Source organism: Eptesicus fuscus, chromosome 20 (assembly GCF_027574615.1).
Source record: "Eptesicus fuscus isolate TK198812 chromosome 20, DD_ASM_mEF_20220401, whole genome shotgun sequence".
Taxonomy (NCBI): Eukaryota; Metazoa; Chordata; class Mammalia; order Chiroptera; family Vespertilionidae; genus Eptesicus; species Eptesicus fuscus.
The window spans coordinates 10312304-10331158 of record NC_072492.1 but is presented as its reverse complement, the minus strand read 5'-3'; the positions used below and the strand labels follow the sequence as shown (position 1 = coordinate 10331158).

The following is an 18855-nucleotide window of genomic DNA, read 5'->3' as shown; positions in this document are numbered from 1 at the left end:
AATGTTGAAATATTGAAATATCATCACCATTCAACTCCAGAAAGGTACATATGTAATCTAGAGCAGGTCCAAAGCATGACCATGAAATATTAAGGGACTGAGATGGATAAGCTAAGAAGACAAATACTCACTTTGAGAAGACCAAGGAGAGCAGTATTATCATCGAAGTCTATAAAATTAGCCTGGCCACTGTTGCTCAGTGCTTGAGTGTTACCCGTTCGATTCCTGGTCAGGGCACATGCCCAGGTTGTGGGCTCCATCCCCAGTAGGAGGTGTGCAGGAGGCAGCCAATCAGTGGTTCTCTCTCATAGATGTTTTTATCTCTATCCTTCTCCCTTCCCCTTTCTTTTTAAAATAAAAACATATTTTAAAAAATCTACAAAATTAGAAAGGACATTAAAAAGAATACAAACTTGTTCAAAAAATTCTAGACCCTTACAAGGCAGCAACATGGGAAATTTGTGGTAAATTTAAATCATAGGAAATTCACTGATGTCTATAAACTTATGGAACTTACCTCAATTACATACAGTAATATAAAATCAGCAAATTAAAAAAAGTTTTTTGACTTGAAATTATTAATCCTCACCTGAGGAAAATTTTTCCAGTGCTTTTCAGAGAGAGTGGAAGGGAGGGAGGGTGGAAGAGACAAGAGATAAGGAAGAAATATCGATGTGAGATCCACTGGTTGCCTCCTGCACGCACTGGGGGCGGGGAGCCCACAACCCAGGTACGTGACCTTGACGGAATTGAACCTGCAGCCTTTCGGTGTTGCTCTAAACCACTGAACAACATTGGTCAGGGCTGAAATCTTTAAAAAATGTTTTATATAAGTGTTACTGAACTCAAGGGGTTTGCTGCTGGGTTGCTGTATTCAAGAAGGAGAAGTGCAGAAGATGGCGACCGTGTGGGATGAGGCTGAGCAAGATGGAATTGGGGAAGAGGTGCTTAAATGTCCACAGAAGAGATTATCCAGTGCACACGGCTGCTGGACAGTGAAATCAAGATTATGAAGAGCGAAGTGTTAGGAGTTACCCATGAACTCCAAGCCATGAAGGACAAGATCAAAGCGAACAGTGAGAAGATCAACAAAGTGAACAAGACCCTGCCCTACCTTGTCTCCAAAGTCATCGAGCTTTTAGACGTTGATCCCAATGACCAAGAGGAGGATAGTGCCAACATTGACCTGGACTCCCAGAGGAAGGGCAAGTGTGCCGTGATCAAAACCTCCACACCACAGACATACTTCCTGCCTGTGATTGGATTGGTGGATGCTGAAAAACTGAAGCTTGGAGACTTGGTAGGTGTGAACAAAAAGACTCCTATTTGATCCCTGAGTCTCTACCCACAGAGTAGACTCACGGGTGAAGGCCATGGAGGTGGATGAGAGGCCCAGAGAACAATACAGTGACATCGGGGGCTTGGACAAGCAGATTTAGGAGCTGGTGGAGGCCATTGTCCTGCCAATGAACCACAAGGAGAAGTTTGAGAACTTGGGGATCCAACCTCCAAAGGGGATGCTGATGTGTGGGCCCCCAAGTACGGGGAAGACTCTGCTGGCCCAGGCCTGTGCTGCACAGACCAAGGCCACCTTCCTGAAGCTGGCTGGCTCTCAGCTGGTGCAGATGGTCCTCGGGGATGGTGCCAAGCTGGTCCGGGATGCCTTTGCCATCGCCAAACGAGAAAGCTCCATCCACCATCATTATTGGTGAGCTGGATGCCATCGGCACCAAGCGCTTTGACAGCGAGAAGGCCGGGGACCGGGAGGTGCAGAGGACGATGTTGGAGCTTCTGAACCAGCTGGACGGGTTTCAGCCCAACACCCAGGTCAAGGTAATCGCAGCCACCAATAGGGTGGACATCCTGGACCCTGCCCTGCTCTGCTCCGGACACCTGGACCGAAAGATTGAGTTCCCGATGTCCAATGAGGAGGCCCGAGCTAGAATCATGCAGATCCACTCCTGAAAGGTGAACGTCAGTCCTGATGTGAACTACGAGGAGCTGGCCCGCTGTACAGGTGACTTCAACGGGGCCCAGTGCAAGGCTGTGTGTGTGGAGGCAGGCATGATCGCACTCGGCAGGGGTGCCAAGGAGCTCACCTACAAGGACTCCATGGAGGGCATCCTGGAGGTGCAGGCCAAGAAGAAAGCCAACTTGTAGTACTATGCCTAGGGTGTCGCCCACCACACCATCCCCTGCTCTCTCGCTGGTTAAAATTCATAATAAAAGATGGTTTCAGGTCTCTGAAAAAAAAAGGAGAACTGGTTGGAGCAAGGTAGCTTCATTTTCTTGCAGCAAGTGAAGGAGATGGGAATCATATTCAAAGGGAGGCTTAGCTATTGCTTATATACACTGGTTAATTACATGTTGATTTCTCCTTGGCAGTTGGCTATACTTATGAGGTTTATCCTGTTTACAGCTGCATCTGCAAAATTCTGAGCTGCATTTTAACATTTAGCAAGAAATAACATTTAGTGAAAACATTTAGAACTGCCCAGATCTTGAGATCCTTGTCCTATTTAAACGTAAGGGTCAGGGCATTCTTATACTGCATATTGATTTCTATGGAGTTTCTGCTGCCTTTTTTTTTCTTTTTTTAAAAAAAATATTGTTATTGATTTCAGGGAGGAAGGGAGAGGGAGAGACGGAAACAATGATGAGAGAGATTCACTGATTGGCTGTCTCCTGCACGCCCCCTTCTGGGGATGGAGCCTGCAATCCAGGCATGTGCCCTTGACTGGAATCCAACTGGGGACCTTTCAGTCCTCAGGTCGACGCTCTACCCACTGAGCCAAACCAGCTAGGGCTGCTGCCTTTTTTCTTACTGACAAGAGTGATGTGCTTTCACCACAACCTTAGATTTACCCGGTTCCCAGTCCTGCTCTCTTGTTATGTGGGATTCCTCACTTTTCCTGGAGCCATCCAGCCGGTTGAGTTACTCTTTGGGTCTGATGAACTAGGCTTCATTGTGAGATCTTTGAAATCCTGGATTGGAGCCCTTATTTCTTGTACCTTGTGCTTTCCAGATCTTGGTTTTGTTTCTTCTTTTGTAACTGTTTCAGGAAGTGTGTGGGAGGTAACCCTCCTGAGTTCTTCTATGAGAAAAAATTTCTCTCATTTCCTGAATTATCTGTTTCCCCTCAGTTCAGTAGGTCCTAGGATTTTCTTATTCATGCTACTTGGTTTTCTCATTTGTCCAGATGGTTCTTGGTTGCCCATTCATATTTAAGATGGAAGGGCTGACAATGATTATTTTAGGTAGTAAGGCTCTCCCCAACAGGTCCCAGCAGCTCCGTACTCTTTGATGTGGAGCCTATACTAAGCTTTAAAAGTGCCTGTGAATGTGGCTTGGCATGCATCAGACTTGATAATTTTGTCTAGCTGAGAATAATAGATTTATAATCTTTGTCTAATATATGGTGGTGCATTGTGAGGTAGAAATAAACTACCCACAAATCATTTTGCTTACTTCATCCTGAAATAGGAATTTAGATGTTAATAAAGTAAATGAAAGCAAAGAGGGAATAATGACAGGTTATAAGTCAATTCAAGTATTTGTTGGATTTTTGATGTGTTTCATGTTTCTGTTGATGCAGAAAGTATTTATAAATAAGACACAGGTCCTGTCTTTAGGAGCTAGCTGGAGAGACTTAATCTTTCATTTTTCTTTATGTCCTTTTGTTTTAAGTTAAACTTTACTTGTGTTATTCTGATCTTCATTACATTTTGCAAAAACATAATTTTTCGGATTGTGTATTAGAAACTGAATATTTGAGCTGCACATTGATACATGGTTGGCAGTGTTCAAATGGCAAGTGCATTTATCCAAATTTGAAGATTAGTGCCAATAGTTTATTTAGGACTGGCTTTGTAGATTTTTAAAAAATATATTTTATTGATTTTTTACAGATAGAAAGGGAGGGGAATAGAGAGTTAGAAACATCGATGAGAGAGAAACATTCATCAGCTGTCTCCTGCACACTCCCTACTGGGGATGTTCCTGCAACCAAGGTACATGCCCTTGACCAGAATCGAACCTGGGACCCTTTAGCCTGCTGGTCGATGCTCTATCCACTGAGCCAAACTAGTTAGGGCTGTAGATTTTAATTGTAATCAATATTTTTATTGGCACTTTGGGGAAAGATCTTGTCTAGAGCATTCAGGGGACATAGTGATTATTGCCTCACCCCTAGATGCTTCTCATGACCTGTAATTATATCTTCGTCTGGGTTGTTAATATGTCCCTTTCCTCAAGGATACTTAGGCAGTAACTCTCAGGAATTATTGATACCATAAGGTGATGCCTTTAAGTGCTTTGGATTTTCTTTTGAAATACAAATAGCTCTTCCTACCTGATTAGCCTCACCCACCTTACTACAAATTAAATTACAGTTACAAATCAGATTATTCCTAAATTTGGGAAAATAGAGTGGGAATTGGGAGCCTTGATAAAGGAATAGGATTATAAAATTAATCAGTATTATTTACTAATCAGAAACATACTTTAAAAAAACATAGTCTAGTCCAAACTCCCATTGGATGAAAAAAATCGAGACTTAAAAGACTTTAGCAGGTTGTTTGAGATTTTAATGGTAGAATTGGAACCCTAGAATTCAGTCTCAACAGCACTCCAAGTTTGGGGGGGGGGTTACATTTTGATGTGTTATCATATTTTAATCTCCGAGAGTAGAATAATATAAACAAAAATGTGCCAGTGTAAGGATAATCAGATTACAGGAGGGGTGCATTTGGTGCACTAAATATTTATCCAGTACTTAATGTTTGGTGCATAGTAGGTGCTTAGTAAACATTTGCAAGCAATCTGTACTTTCATATTATGCTTGATGCTATGAAGGGATGCAAAATATGGAAAGGATCCATCTCTTTTCAAAGAACTCTTAGGCTGATTGGTAATTTAAAATAATTGGAAGATTGACTAACAGATGTCAAAAGTAATAGATGGTGTAGTCAGGAGAGACTTGACTAAAACAGAAAATATTGCAGTAGGCCACAAAGGAATGAAACTAAGTGCATTTAACTACGTTAATTTTACTCACTGGAAACCACTCTGAAATTGAAGTTCTGTATTTGTTCTTGTCTGTGACTTTTTGCTAAACCTTCATGAATAGCATTCTACAACTCTTAAGTTTTTATTAATTTGCTTTTAAAGCTTGTCTTGAATTCTTGCTGCATGTATGGATTAGGTTGAATCAGTTTTGGTTTAATTTAGTAAGTACAGTATTAGAGTATCTGCTAATGTGTAAGCAGTGTGCCCGGGTAGAAATAAGTCAGAATAATGCATAGCCTAATAAGGGGACATAGAAGTGTAACTATGTGGTAAATATATTCATGAAAGCATGTGTGGGTATAGAGGTAGCCAAGAGTGTGGGAGATTTTAGTGCTATCTGGGTGAGGGTGAGAAAGGCTTTCTGGGAAAGATGACAGCTAGGTTATTTATTTATTTATTTTTTTCAGAGAGGAAGGGAGAAGGGAGAGAGAGAGAGAAACATCAATGATGAGAGAGAATCATTGATTGGCTGCCTCCTGCACGCCCCCTACTGGGGATCAAGCCCACAACCCAGGCATGCGCCCTTGACAAATTGAACCCGGGACCCTTCAGTCCTCAGGCTGACGCTCTATCCACTGAACCAAACCAGCTAGGGCTGACAGCTAGGTTTTAAAGTATAAATAGAAGCTCTCCAAATATACAAAGAAGGGAGAGCCATTCTAGGTAGAGAAAACATCCTGAACTGAAACAGAATGGTGTGTTAAGACAACTTTGAACAGTATTGCTGGACATAAAGTGGGATGCTTGGGGAGGGGATTATAGGAGGTAAGACTCTTATAGAACTTTGCTTCTTAAAGTTAGGCATGGTATGGAGCTCACTGTCTTTGGTATTCCATTTGTCCTTGACAATCAATTGGGAATTTTAGGTAGTCAGTTCAAATGCAAGGTTAATTAAATAGGCATTTTTTTCCTACCTGCTCTGAACGCCTTGGGAGAAGAACCAAATAAAAGAACATGAAAGTTGGAGGATTAGTGGATTTAATGGAAGACACTTTGTATTTAAAAGAGAATTAACAGGGGGGTGGGGGGGGGTCGGGGGTTAATGGAGGGATGAGAACACATATGTAATAATACCTTAATCAATAAAGAAATTAAAAAAATATTTCCACTTAAAAAAAGAGAATTAACAGGAATGTTTTAGAAATGTAATAAAATTAACATTGAAAATGTGGTATATGATCTCCTAGTGCGATGACCTGGCTTAAGTGTTTCAAGCAGGTGTTTTGAAGCAGTTATACAACAGAGAAAGGCATGCAGTAGAATTAGTTCTGACAATAAGCTTGTTACTGTCACCTGATTTCCAGGAGATCAGTTGGCTTTAAGCCAACTGCTGGAGCCCTGTGTGCAGGATGATTCTGTTGGGCTAATTCACCAGAACCTAGGGCTGCTGTGACCAGAAGTGCTTTATACCTAAGAACTTTGTTGATCTCCTGTCCTATCATGACCTCATCCACAATATTGGTGGTCTCCAATAGTGGGGTAGTGAAGGGATTTATATGCAATAGTTAACCACCCTTAGAATCTTTCATGTTTAACTTCCTCCAAAATGCTGCAGATTTATACGTGTTTTTTTTAATATTTCACAGGCTTTCTTGATCATGGATGGTGAAGATATACCAGATTTTTCAAGTTTAAAGGAGGAAATTGCTTATTGGAAGGAATTGTCCTTAAAGTATAAACAAAGGTAATATTGAAAAACATCCTAAAAATAGGGGAGGGCATTTGGAACGCACCATCTCTAGCATGTGCATTTTTTTTTAAAACATAAAGCTAAAATTAAGAGTTTTAGATTTTGGATTGGAATTCTAGAGCTAGTTATAACATTGCTTGTATTTAAATAGTACAAAAATGCCATAAATCCTTATTATATTACTCAAGTTATTAAAATAGTAAGAAAACTTAGTGTCACTGATTTTTTTTTTCTGGTAGCTTACATCCTTTTATGTTTATTATTCCAATTGGCCATTTTTGGCCTCTGCGGGTGCACTGCTGCCTCATCATTTCGGTCTTTTGGAGATTCTGATAGGCTGTCTGAGACTTCAGACAGCAGACCCGAGTTCTCCTCAGGCAAACACTATCAGTGTCTGGAGCCAGAAAAGCTTTGAGGGAGGGGAGAAGAGCTTCAGGTGTGTGGAGCATTTTATAAAATCTCAATTATTTTAATTAGCTGGGGGAATTTTTACATAATCTTGTGAGCACCAAAACTGGTCTTAAATTTCTTTTTAAAATGGAATTTTTCTAAAATAAATATACATTTTCATACTTTGGTTAACAGAGTTTTCTAAGTCTTATTAATAAACCTTTTATTGCTATGTCATTGCTATTGCTGAAGCTAGTTATACTGTGCCAGTGGATATAAAAGGTGGGTGTCTATGGCAGGGGTTCTTTTTTTTCTTCTTTTTTAAATGTATTTTTATTGATTTCAGAGAGGAAGGGAGAGGGAGAGGGAGATAGAAACATCATTGATGAGAGGGAATCATTGATTGGCTGCCTCCTGCATGCCCCCTACTGGGGACCAAGCCCACAATAGGGCATGTGCCCTGACCAGAAATCGAACTGTGACCTCCTGGTTCATAGACTGATGCTCAACTCCTGAGGCACATCAGCCAGGCTATGGCAGAGGTTCTTGTTTTTTGTGTGCCATAGATTCCTTAATAGGCTGGGGAAACCTGCAGACCCCTTCTCGAATAATGTTTTTAAATGCATAAAATTAAATAATAGAATTACAAAGGAAACCAATTATATTGAAAAAAATTATCTAAATATTCAACTGATTTGCAGTATATTAATATGTGCTTCTTTATTAATACATTAAGGAAGGAGGAGCTAGCAGTGAGTGTATAAAATGTTAGTCCTTTTAGGGCCTATAACTCACTTTCTTTGAGCCTTGAATATAAAGTAAGAGATGTGTAAAACATTGTCTTTATTATTTAGTATATTTTATTATAGCATAGCATTCAGGCAGAAATTCTTGAATTGATATGTAATCGTCTTTAAGATGATCCTTTTGGTTCCTACTAACTACAACTTATCTTTCCCACTTTGTTTTTTATTAGCTTCCAGGAAGCTCGGGATGAGCTAGTTGAATTTCAGGAAGGAAGCAGAGAATTAGAAGCAGAGTTGGAGGCACAATTAGTACAGGCTGAACAAAGAAATAGAGACTTGCAAGCTGATAACCAAAGACTGAAATATGAAGTGGAAGCATTAAAGGTAATTGTGGCAGTAGGAGCCTAGTGTTTAATGTACTGGGCTTTATTAAGATGAAAAATGTATTTTTTTAAGAGGAGTTTAAGAGCTGCTGGCAACAAAAAATAATAAAAGGAGGCTTACAGTGGATTTTTGTCAAACTGTTTTCTTTCATGGAACCAAGGGAGAGGTGATTTAGAGTTTAGGAGTTCACTTAGAAAGTCTGTGGTCATCAGTGTTTTAGTGATCATATTCCTAGATATAATTTTGTAGTCCCTATTCTACCTAATAGACAAATATGCAAATTGACCGTACCTTCGCTGTGCCTGCGATTGGCCAGGAGGGCGGGGGGGTGGGACTCGGGGTGCCCGATTGGGCCGGCGGGACGCTGAGCTCGCGTCGCCAGCGGTGGCTCAAGCTCAGCATCTGTGCCATGGCTGTGCTGCGGCACAGAAGGGGCCTCTGGGGCAGTGAGCTCATGTCCCAATGCGGACCATCAAAAGCGGGGAAGCTGGGTGCCTGTCCACTCAGGCACCAGGCCTTTCAGAAGCCTCCGCGGTGCTGGAGGCTTCTGAAAGGCCTGGTGCACCAGCGATCAAAAGCAAAAGCGTGGGAGCTGGGTGCCTGTCCGCTCAGGCACCAGCGATCAAAAGCAAAAGCATGGGAGCTGGGTGCCTTGTCCACTCAGGCACCAGGCCTTTCAGAAGCCTCTGCCGCGCTATCTATCCCTCTCTTTCTCAAGCGATCAAAAGCAAAAGCATGGGAGCTGGGTGCCTGTCCGCTCAGGCACCAGGCCTTTCAGAAGCCTCTGCCACGCCGGAGGCTTCTGAAAGGCCTGGTGCACCAGCGGACAGGCACCCAGCTCCCCCCCTACACGTGAATGATTCAATCATGCACTGGGCCTCTAGTCCTATATAATAAAGAGGTAATATGCAAATTGACATCACTCCAACACACAAGCTGGCCACCCCCATGTGGACACAAGATGTCCGCCACAAGATGGCTGGCAGGAGAGGGCAGTTGTGGGCGATCAAGGCCTGCAGGGGAGGGCAGTTAGGGGCGACCAGGTTAGCCGGGAAGGGCAGTTAGGGGTGACCGGGCCAGCAGGAGAGGGCAGTTGGGGGCGACCAGACCTGTAGGGGAGGGCAGTTGGGGGCAACCAGGCCTACAGGGGAGGGCTGTTGAGGGGGACCAAGCCGGCAGGGGAGGGTAATTAGGGGTGATCGGGCTGGCAGGGGAGGGCAGTTTGGGGGTGACCAGGCCTGCAGGGGACGACAGTTGGGGGGGGGACCAGGCCTACAGGGGAGGGGAGTTGGGGGGGAATGGGCCAGCAGGGGAGGGCAGTTGGGGGCAACCAGGCCTGCAGGAGAGGGCAGTTGGGGGTGACCAGGCCTGCAGGGGAGGACAGTTGGGGGGGGGGACCAGGTCGGCAGGGGAGGCAAGTTAGGGGCAATCGGGTCGGCAGGCAAGCATTTAGGTGTCGATCAGGCCAGCAGGGGAGTGGTTAGGGGGTGATCAGGCTGGTAAGCAGAAGCGGTTAGGGGCAATCAGGCAGGTGATCGGTTGGGCGCCAGCAGTCCTGGATTGTGAGAGGGATGTCCAATTGCCCGTTTAGGCCCGATTTCACCAGGATCGGGCCTAAAGGGTCAGTCGAACATCCCTTGAGGGGTCCCAGATTGGAGAGGGTGCAGGCTGGGCTGAGGGACACCCCCCCTAGTAATTTACATAAGCTGCCTGATTGTTTGTTTTGATAAGGCACCTCATTTTGTGGCACTTAATTATATTTGTATGAAATATACACATTTATTTCATTATTGTTCATAGTCTCTTTAGTTTTGGAGTTTAGTTTGGATTTAAAAACTGCCTTCTAAAAGGAATTTTCAGGAGTAAAAGGATTAGCCCCTTTTGTTGCTCTTTAACTACCTGCCTTAGCCAAATGCTTAGAGACTTTCCGTGTCTGGGGAGTAGGTGGGTTTGGGAAGGTGGGGGTGGGCAGGTAAGGGGTAGGGAATTTGAACTCTGACAGTCTACTTCTTTGTGCTCACCCTGAACTGTATTCAGCCTGAGATCCCAGCAGTTCCCCCACCATGTTTGGGTTTTTCATTATTTTACTTTTTTCAGAGAGACCAATATTAGATTTCTGAGAGGAGAATGGGTGACTATTTAAACCTTATATGAGTTAAGTCACTTGGAATGAATGTGTGATTGTTTTTAAATATTGTAAAAAGGAGAAGGGGTGCCATCAACTTGGATTGTGAGTGAATTCCTTGGATTTTTCTCCTCGTTAACTTGGGTTGCATCCTTCATTAAAGAAAACTACATGTTAATGACATACTTTTTTCCTATACCCATGCCTTTAGGAGAAACTAGAACATCAATATGCACAGAGCTACAAGCAGGTCTCAGTATTAGAAGATGATTTAAGTCAGACTCGAGCCATTAAGGAGCAGTTGCATAAGTATGTGAGAGAGCTGGAGCAGGCCAATGACGACCTAGAGCGAGCAAAAAGGTGAATGATGTGCATTTTGTTAGAATAACCAAAGTTGGCAATCAGTGATTAAAATGTATGTCTTTAGGTTCAACCTATCACCTACATCTTAGTCTCAGAACACTTCCTTTTGGTACTCATCACATTGAAACTAACCAAAATTTCTTATCTTCCCAGATAATTCCCTTCTAAGCTTTTCTTTTTCCTTCTTTCATGTACTATTGTTCCTCTTGGCTTTTCATTAAAATATGTATCATTCATTCCTTTTATCTATCCCTCTCTTTCTCAAGACCACCACACTTTTTTGTAGGTCCTCATACCTTTTTTTAAAAACAGTTGTGTTTCTTTTTTTTAAAAAAACTAAGATGTGTGTGTTTTTTTTAAATTGATTTTAGAGAGGAAGGGAGAGGGAGAGAGAGAGATAGAAACATCAGTGATGAGAGAGAATCATTGATTGGCTGCCTCCTGCACACCCCCTACTGGAGATCGAGCCCACAATCCGGGCATCTGTCCTTGACCAGAATCGAATCCGGGACCCTTCAGTCCGCTGGCCGACACTCTATCCACTGAGCCAAACCAACTAGGGTGGTCCTCACATCTTAAACCTGAATTCTACAGTTATTTTCTAGCTAATCTGTCTTTAAATTTTTACTCCTTTTTATTCTCTTCTGTTTTAATACCGACCGATGAGTTTTCTCAAAATATTGCTTTAATTATGATTTTGATGAATAACTTATAGTGGCTTGCTATTGCTATTGCCAGTTTTCATATACCTGTAAATTAGTTGTTTCTTAACCATTCCAAATTTAATTCCTCTTATTTTATTCCTATTACTTTATTATCTGGTATTTTTTTCCTTAATAGCTGAGTGACTTAAATGCCTGATGTGATGCTAGAGTTGAGGATACAAAGATAAACTAGCTACTGCCCTTGGGTATAACAGGTGTGGACATTTCATATGATAAATACTCTAGTAGAAAAAGTGTACAAGTCGTTCCAGGGCATAGAGCAGGGAGCAGCTGAAGTTACCCTGGGGGAGTTGGGGAAGCAGAACATACAAGGAGAAATAGAAGTTAACCAGATGAAGAGAGAAATGCAGAGGCAGAAAAGTGTGTGAGGTATTAATATTTCACTTTGAAATATATAGAGACATGGCTGAACAAGATGAGGCTGAAAGGTGGTTGAGGCCAGGTTGTGAAGAACCTTGTGTGCAATGTTTGGTATCATTCTGTAGGCATTGGGGGCCTCTTTAATAATTTTTTAAACAAAGGAGTAATAATTTAGACTGTGATTTCAGCTGATAGTACTGAGGAATTGGAAAAGAGAGGAGGAGATGGAAAGACCTCTAATCACTATCATTTATGAGTAATCCAGGTATTGGATGGAGTATTGAACGGGGGCAGAATATTGAAGAAGAGCAAATGGAATTGAGAGATAGTTGGACAGTTGACAGGATTTGATAAAATTGGACATTGCATTATGAGTTCTGATGAGGTTAGAGAATTTTATATCTAGCAGGTAGCACATAGCAGGTAGTGGACACATAGTAGATACATGTTAATGTTTGTTGAATAAAGGAATAAGATGAGAAATGCAGGAAGAAGAAAAGAATTGGTAGGAAGAATGTAAATGGAGTGGGACCTGGGACTTTGTGTTTTAAACAAATTTTTAGTTAATTCTTACATATTCTAAAACTATTGAAAAGTTTTCCTGAACGTAATTGTATTGTGTTTAAAATCCAGTGGGGAGAACTTTAAGGAATTTAGATGGGAATTTAAGAGAAAATAATATATTTAATGGCCTTAAATGATAGCAGAAGCTCTAAATGCCACCAGAGATCAGAAGGAGTGAGATCATTGTCTTTCAACTGGGCCAGGCTTTCTAGGTCAGGAAATGATATGAGATAAACTGACAGTTTCCTTTTGTATTACCTATTTGCACATTATTTAATTTATGGATTCTATTTTTTTTTTTTTTTAGGGCAACAATAGTTTCACTGGAAGACTTTGAACAAAGGCTAAATCAGGCCATTGAACGGAATGCATTTTTAGAAAGTGAACTTGATGAAAAGGAATCTTTATTGGTCTCTGTTCAGAGGTTAAAGGATGAAGCAAGAGGTAAAATTTATAACTTAAATGAAATCTTGCTGTCCCTAAGCCAGAGTTCTAAGCTAGCTTCAGGATCAACTTGGTAAAGCTATACATTTATATACTTTATCAGACACTATGGTAAGAACTTTTAATCTTAACTTACTTAATACCTACATCATCAACTCTAGGAGGTAGGTAGGTATTATCATCCCTATATTATAGGTCATAAAATTGAGGCACAGAGAGTTTGCATTTGTCCAGAGTCTGATAACTTGTCAGTTGGAATTCAAACCATGGTTTGTTTTCCAAAGCCTTAATCACTACCACTGTGCATATACTGCTTGCTTAGTTTGGGTTTTTCCTTCTACCTAAATAATTTCGTTATGCACATAATAACGTGTACATTGCTGTTTATATATTGCATGTCTAATGAATATATGTACTTTAAAATTCTCCTTCCCTCCCCCCCTTTTTAAAATGCATTGTAGTATGCAAAATATTAAAAAGAAGAAAATAAAAATCAATGCCAATCCATTTATCTTGATAGAACCCACTAGCAGTTTGGTGTGTTTCTTTCCAGTCTTTTCCATGAGTATACATACCTATATATTTATATCTATATATCTCATGCACAGGGGCGGGGGGTGTGTCCCTCAGCCCAGCTTGCACCCTTTCCAATCTGGGACCCCTCGAGGGATGTCTGACTGCCCGTTTAGGCCCGATCCCAACGGACATCACTCTGACAATCCAAGACTGCTGGCTCCCAACTGCTCGCCTGCCTGCCTTCCTGATTTCCCCTAACCGCTTCTGCCTGCCAGCCTGATCACCCCCTAACCACTCCCATGCCAGCCTGATTGATGTCTAACTGCTCCCCTGCCAGCTTGTTTGCCCCCAACTTGCCTCCTCTGCCGGCCTGGTCACCCCTAACTGCCCTCCTCTGCAGGGTTGATTGCCTCCAACTGCCCTCCCTTGCAGGCCTGGTCCCTCTCAACTGCCTTCCCTTGCAGGCCTGGTCCCTCCCAATTGCCCTCCCCTGCTGGCCATCTTGTGGTGGCCATCTTGTGTCCACATGGGGGCAGGATCTTTGACCACATAGGGGCAGCTATCTTGATCTTGTGTGTTGGAGTGATGGTCAATCTGCATATTACTCTTTTATTAGATAGGATAGAGGCCTGGTGCATGGGTGGGGACCAGCTGGTTTGCCCTAAAGGGTGTCCTGGATTAGGGTGGGGTTCCCTTGGGGCATGGAGAGGCCTGGGCGAGGGGCCTGTGGTGCTTTGCAGGCCAGCCACGTCCCTGGCGACCCAAGCAGAGGCCCTGGTATCTGGATTTTATTTATCTTCTACAATTAAAACTTTGTAGCCTGGAGTGGAGCCAAGCCTCCTGCCGCCATTTCTGTTTGGATTTGTTTACCTTCTATAATTGAAACTTTGTATCCTTGAGTGGAGGCCTGGGCCTGCCAGAGTGTGTGGAAAGCGTGGCTTCCTCTGTTGCCAGGGAAACCCAAGCCTCCCTTTTGGTAGCCATCTTGGTTGGGTTAATTTGCATACTCGCCCTGATTGGCTGGTGGGCATGGCTTGGCTGGTGGGCATGTCTTATGTAGCAGAGTGATGGTTAATTTCCACATTACTCTTTTATTAGAGAGGATTAACTCTGTTTTATTTGTTTACTAGAGGCCCGATGCACGAAATTCATGAAAGAGTAGGCCTTCCTTCCCCTGGCTGCCGGCACCAGCTTCCCTCTGGCACCCGGGACCTGGGCTACCCTCTGGCCCCAGCTTTGTCTGGAATGACATCTGGTCTAATTAGCATATTACCCTTTTATTATTATAGATAATTGTGGTTAAAACACATACAATTTACCACATATATATATATATTTTTAGCTTCACCCGAGGACATGTTCATTGATTTTTAGAGAAAGGGACAGAGTGGGAGAGAGAGAGAGAGAGAGAGAAACACTGATGTGCTGCCTCCCGAACTTGCCCTGATAGGAATCGAACCTGGAACGTAGACATGTGCCTTGACTGGGAATCGAACCCTGGACTTTTTGGTGTACGGACAGATACTCCAATCAACTGATCCACAATGGCCACGGCTAAAATTTACCATCCTAACCATTTTTAAGTATACAGTTCAGTAATGTTAACTATATCCACATTGTTATGCAACAGATGGCTAGGATTTTTTTTATGCTGCAAAATTGAAACTATACCCATTGAACAACAAATCCCCGTTTCCCTTTCTTCCCAGCCCTTTGCAATCACATTTCTTCTTTCTGTTGCTAGCTATGAGTGTGACTACTTTAAATACCTCATATAAGTGAAATCACACAATGTTTGTCTTTTGTGCTTGCTTTATTTCACTTTGCATAATATTCTAAAGGTTCATCCATGTTGTGGCATGTGATAAAATTTCCTTTTGTTATAAGGCTGAATAATATTCCCTTGTATATATACCACACTTTTTGATCCATTTATCTGTGGACAGACACTTGGGTTGCTTCCACCTCTTGGCTATTTTGAATAATGCTGCATTGAACATGGATGTGCAAATATGTCTTTGAGATCTTGGTTTGAATTCGTTTGGATATGTATCCAGAAGTGGGATGACTTTGTATCCTTTTTTTAACATAAGCAAATATTCTGTAGGTCTGTTGCATAACTGGAAAAGAAGATATTAATTTTGGGTTGAAAATTCAACTTTGAATGCAAGAAAAATATTGCAACTATTTTGACTACTTCTTTTCTAAAACAAGATATGTCATAGTGACAATGAACAATACCAACCCATTTAAAATTATAAAAATGCATTTTATTGATTTTCGCAAAAAATCATCCTATATAATAAAGAGCTAATATGCTAATTAGACCGAACAGTGGAATGACCTCCTGGATATCCTTCTGGATGAAGTCAGGGCTACAAGGGCCGAGCCCCTTGCATGAATTTCGTGCATCAGGCCTCTAGTTTCAAAATCAAATCAAATGAGTTGGTAAAGAATAATTTTGTGTCATATACATGGTTTTTTTAAAATCCTCACCCAAGGACATGCTGAGAGAGAGAGAGAGAGAGAGAGAGAGAGAGAGAGAGAGAGAGAGAGAGAGAGAAAGAGAAAGGAACATCGATTGGTTGCCTGTTCTATTCCGTTTTTGCATATGGGCATAGATAACAGATTTCTTAAGTTATAGCATTTTTCAATTCTAAAAGATCATTTAACCCTGGCCAGATGGCGCATTTGGTTATAGTATTATCCCGATATGCCAAGGTTGTGGGTTTGATCCCCAGTCAAGGCACATACAAGAATTGATGTTTCTCTCCTCTCTTTCTCTCTCTCTTTCCCTCCCCCCTCTCTCTCCCCCTCCCTTTCTCCTTTCATCTCTCTCTCAAAATTTAAAAAAAAATAAATATTATAAAAGAAACATCATTTAGACAGTAGGGTTGTCATGTTTATTCCCCTAGAAATAATTGTTAAAAAGGAAATTCATGTTGAGAAATAATAATTTAGGAAGGAAGTCTTTATTTCATTTTAGATGTGACTTTGCTATATATATTTGTTTTCTTTAGTGAGTATTACTACCTTTGCTACGTTTTACAGATTTAAGACAAGAACTAGCAGTTCGGGAAAGACAACAGGAAGTAACCAGAAAGTCGGCTCCCAGTTCTCCAACTCTAGATTGTGAAAAGATGGATTCTGCTGTCCAGGCGTCACTTTCTTTGCCAGCAACTCCTGTTGGCAAAGGAACAGAGAACAGTTTTCCTTCACCAAAAGGTTTGTAATGTCTTTTCTTTTGTTTCTTGCTATTCTTTTTTTTTTTTGTCATTGTTAATCTTCACCTGAGGATATTTTTTCCATTAATTTTTTAGAGAGAGTGGAAGGGAATGGGGAGGGAGGTGGGAGGGAGAGAGAGAGAGAGATGAGAGACATTGTTTGGTTGCCTCTTATGGGTTGCCTCCTGCTAGGCTCAACCTGGGGCCAGGGATTAAACCTGCAGCTCAGGTACATCTCCTTGACCGGGAATCGAACCTGCAACCCTTAGATGTGAATACGATGCTCATACCATTGAGCCACATGGGCTAGGTCTGTCTTCTTTTTGCAACTATGGTGGATTATCAATTTAGGGGATTTGCTGATGAAGCAGTAGTTGCTAAAGTTTAAGCAAAATTTCAGTTTAAAAGTTCGTTAAATCTGTGTGAAGAAGAAGGAATTATTTTCCTAAGCTACTCAGCCATAGGAAACAATGAGAATGCTGGCTAGGTTTAAGACAAAATCTTAATAAACTGAGATTTTGAACATTATAAACTTGAACAAAAAGATAGATACAGAGGCAGTAAAGCATCAAACAGTCTGTCAAATTATAGCAGGAAGGTTAGGGAGAGGTGGGGAAGATAAGAGATCAACCAAAGGACTTGTATGCATGCATATAAACATAACCAATGGACGCAAAACTCTGGGGGGTGAGGGCATATATGGGAGTGGGGTGGGGGGGGGGAATGGTAAGATATGTACACATATAATACCTTAATAAAAAAAATTGGAAAAAAAATAAAAAGAAAAGAAAAAAAATAAACTGAGATTTTGAAAAGTTGGAAAGTTTTTAAAGAAAGTTTATTTTTTTAATTATAGCAGTAATGTATATTCATGCAGAAGATTTTAAAAACAGAAAAACAAAAAGAAAATAAAAACCATCTGTAATCTCACCGTTTAAAGTTAACTACTCTTAGCACTTTCGATTTTTTCTTATTGTGTGTATGCTTATTTGTGTTTGTGCCTACCTTGTTACACCCATTTTTTTGGGATCATATTTAAGTCCAGTTTTATTTCTTGCTTTTGCCACTTAACATATCATGGGTAGACTAGAAGCCTTTATGCTAACATTTGAGAATTATACATGGGATATATAGAGACTCAAGTTACCAGACTCGAGTACCATTGGCTTGGATAGGCATGTCCATTCTATTACATGCCTCTGTAGCTGCATGCTGAATGTCATAAGTAAGATTCAGAGTAACTGTTGAGTAGTACATAGAGAATATTCTTTTTGCCATCAGCCAATGTGTTTTTTAATTCTGAGAAGCAGAAAAGCCATTTAGTAGCCACTAGAATAGAACCCTGAAGCTCTCAGTTCAGATTTAGTGTTTTGCAGCTTGCAGATCATATTTCAGCTACTCCCACTCCCCTATGGAAGGATCTTCCTGCCCCTTTTTTAAATACAGGATTATATTTTTCATAGTGAGATGATAAGATTTTCTGTCTGGGCAATTAGTGTAGTAAGCTCTCTAAATCTTTGCTGTCCAATACAGAAGCCACTACCCGTATGTGACTAAATTTAAATTTTTACTAATTTAATATGAATTAAAATTTAAAAATCAGTTTTTGGTTGTATTAGTCATATTCCAAGTGCTCAGTAGTACTTGAATAGATAATTCATCTATTCTTATGAGTTAAAATTAGATAAGGTATGTGAAAATGCTGAATAATCAAAAGGTGTTACTAATTGTACTAGTATGTGTTGAGTGTCCTGCTGAGGGCATAGAGCCGGTAGTATGTAGGTTATAGCAGTCCTCAAAAGCTTTCACTGTTCATTTTTCAGAATGGTGCTTGTGTATTTGAGGCCCTCAGAATTAGTGACATTTGAAAATTAACAAAGGTTTGCTTTTACTCATTAGAATTATGCAGATGAGTTCTGAAAACTTTTTGAGTATTGATCAGAATAATCAGGAGCTGAAATCAAGGTAACACCCAGAGGGAGGTGTACATTCTTTTACAGCTCATTAGATTTTTCATGTAAGAACTTGGGGTGAGGGAGTATCAGTAGGACGTTGAGTTTACTCTGGCACAGAATTAAGATAGGTCAACCCAAAGGCAGCAATCTTGTCCAAATAGACACACTTTTAGACTGGAACTGACAGTGTAAACTCACCTAAAAGCTGCTGTATACTGGATCATGGCAGTTTTATGACGAGATCAGCATAGACATAGAAGCAGGAGGTTAGAGAAATCAGTGACAAGGTTGAAGAACATCT

The 18855-nt window shown here is 41.2% G+C and overlaps 1 protein-coding gene and 1 pseudogene across 4 annotated transcripts in view; both read left to right on the top strand.

Annotated features, from left to right (window-relative positions):
* NDEL1 (nudE neurodevelopment protein 1 like 1) overlaps window positions 1–18855 on the top strand; it is a 66748-nt gene that overhangs the window by 26672 nt on the left and 21221 nt on the right. For all 4 annotated transcript variants that reach the window (XM_054709470.1, XM_054709469.1, XM_008153469.3 and 1 more), the window contains exons 2-6: window positions 6655–6752; window positions 8125–8278; window positions 10615–10763; window positions 12723–12859; window positions 16427–16600. In XM_054709470.1, coding sequence (XP_054565445.1) covers window positions 6667–6752; window positions 8125–8278; window positions 10615–10763; window positions 12723–12859; window positions 16427–16600 — 700 coding nt within the window. In that variant the 5' untranslated portion in view covers window positions 6655–6666. The remainder of the gene's footprint in view (window positions 1–6654; window positions 6753–8124; window positions 8279–10614; window positions 10764–12722; window positions 12860–16426; window positions 16601–18855) is intronic.
* LOC103296867 (26S proteasome regulatory subunit 6A-like) lies at window positions 799–2248 on the top strand (annotated as a pseudogene).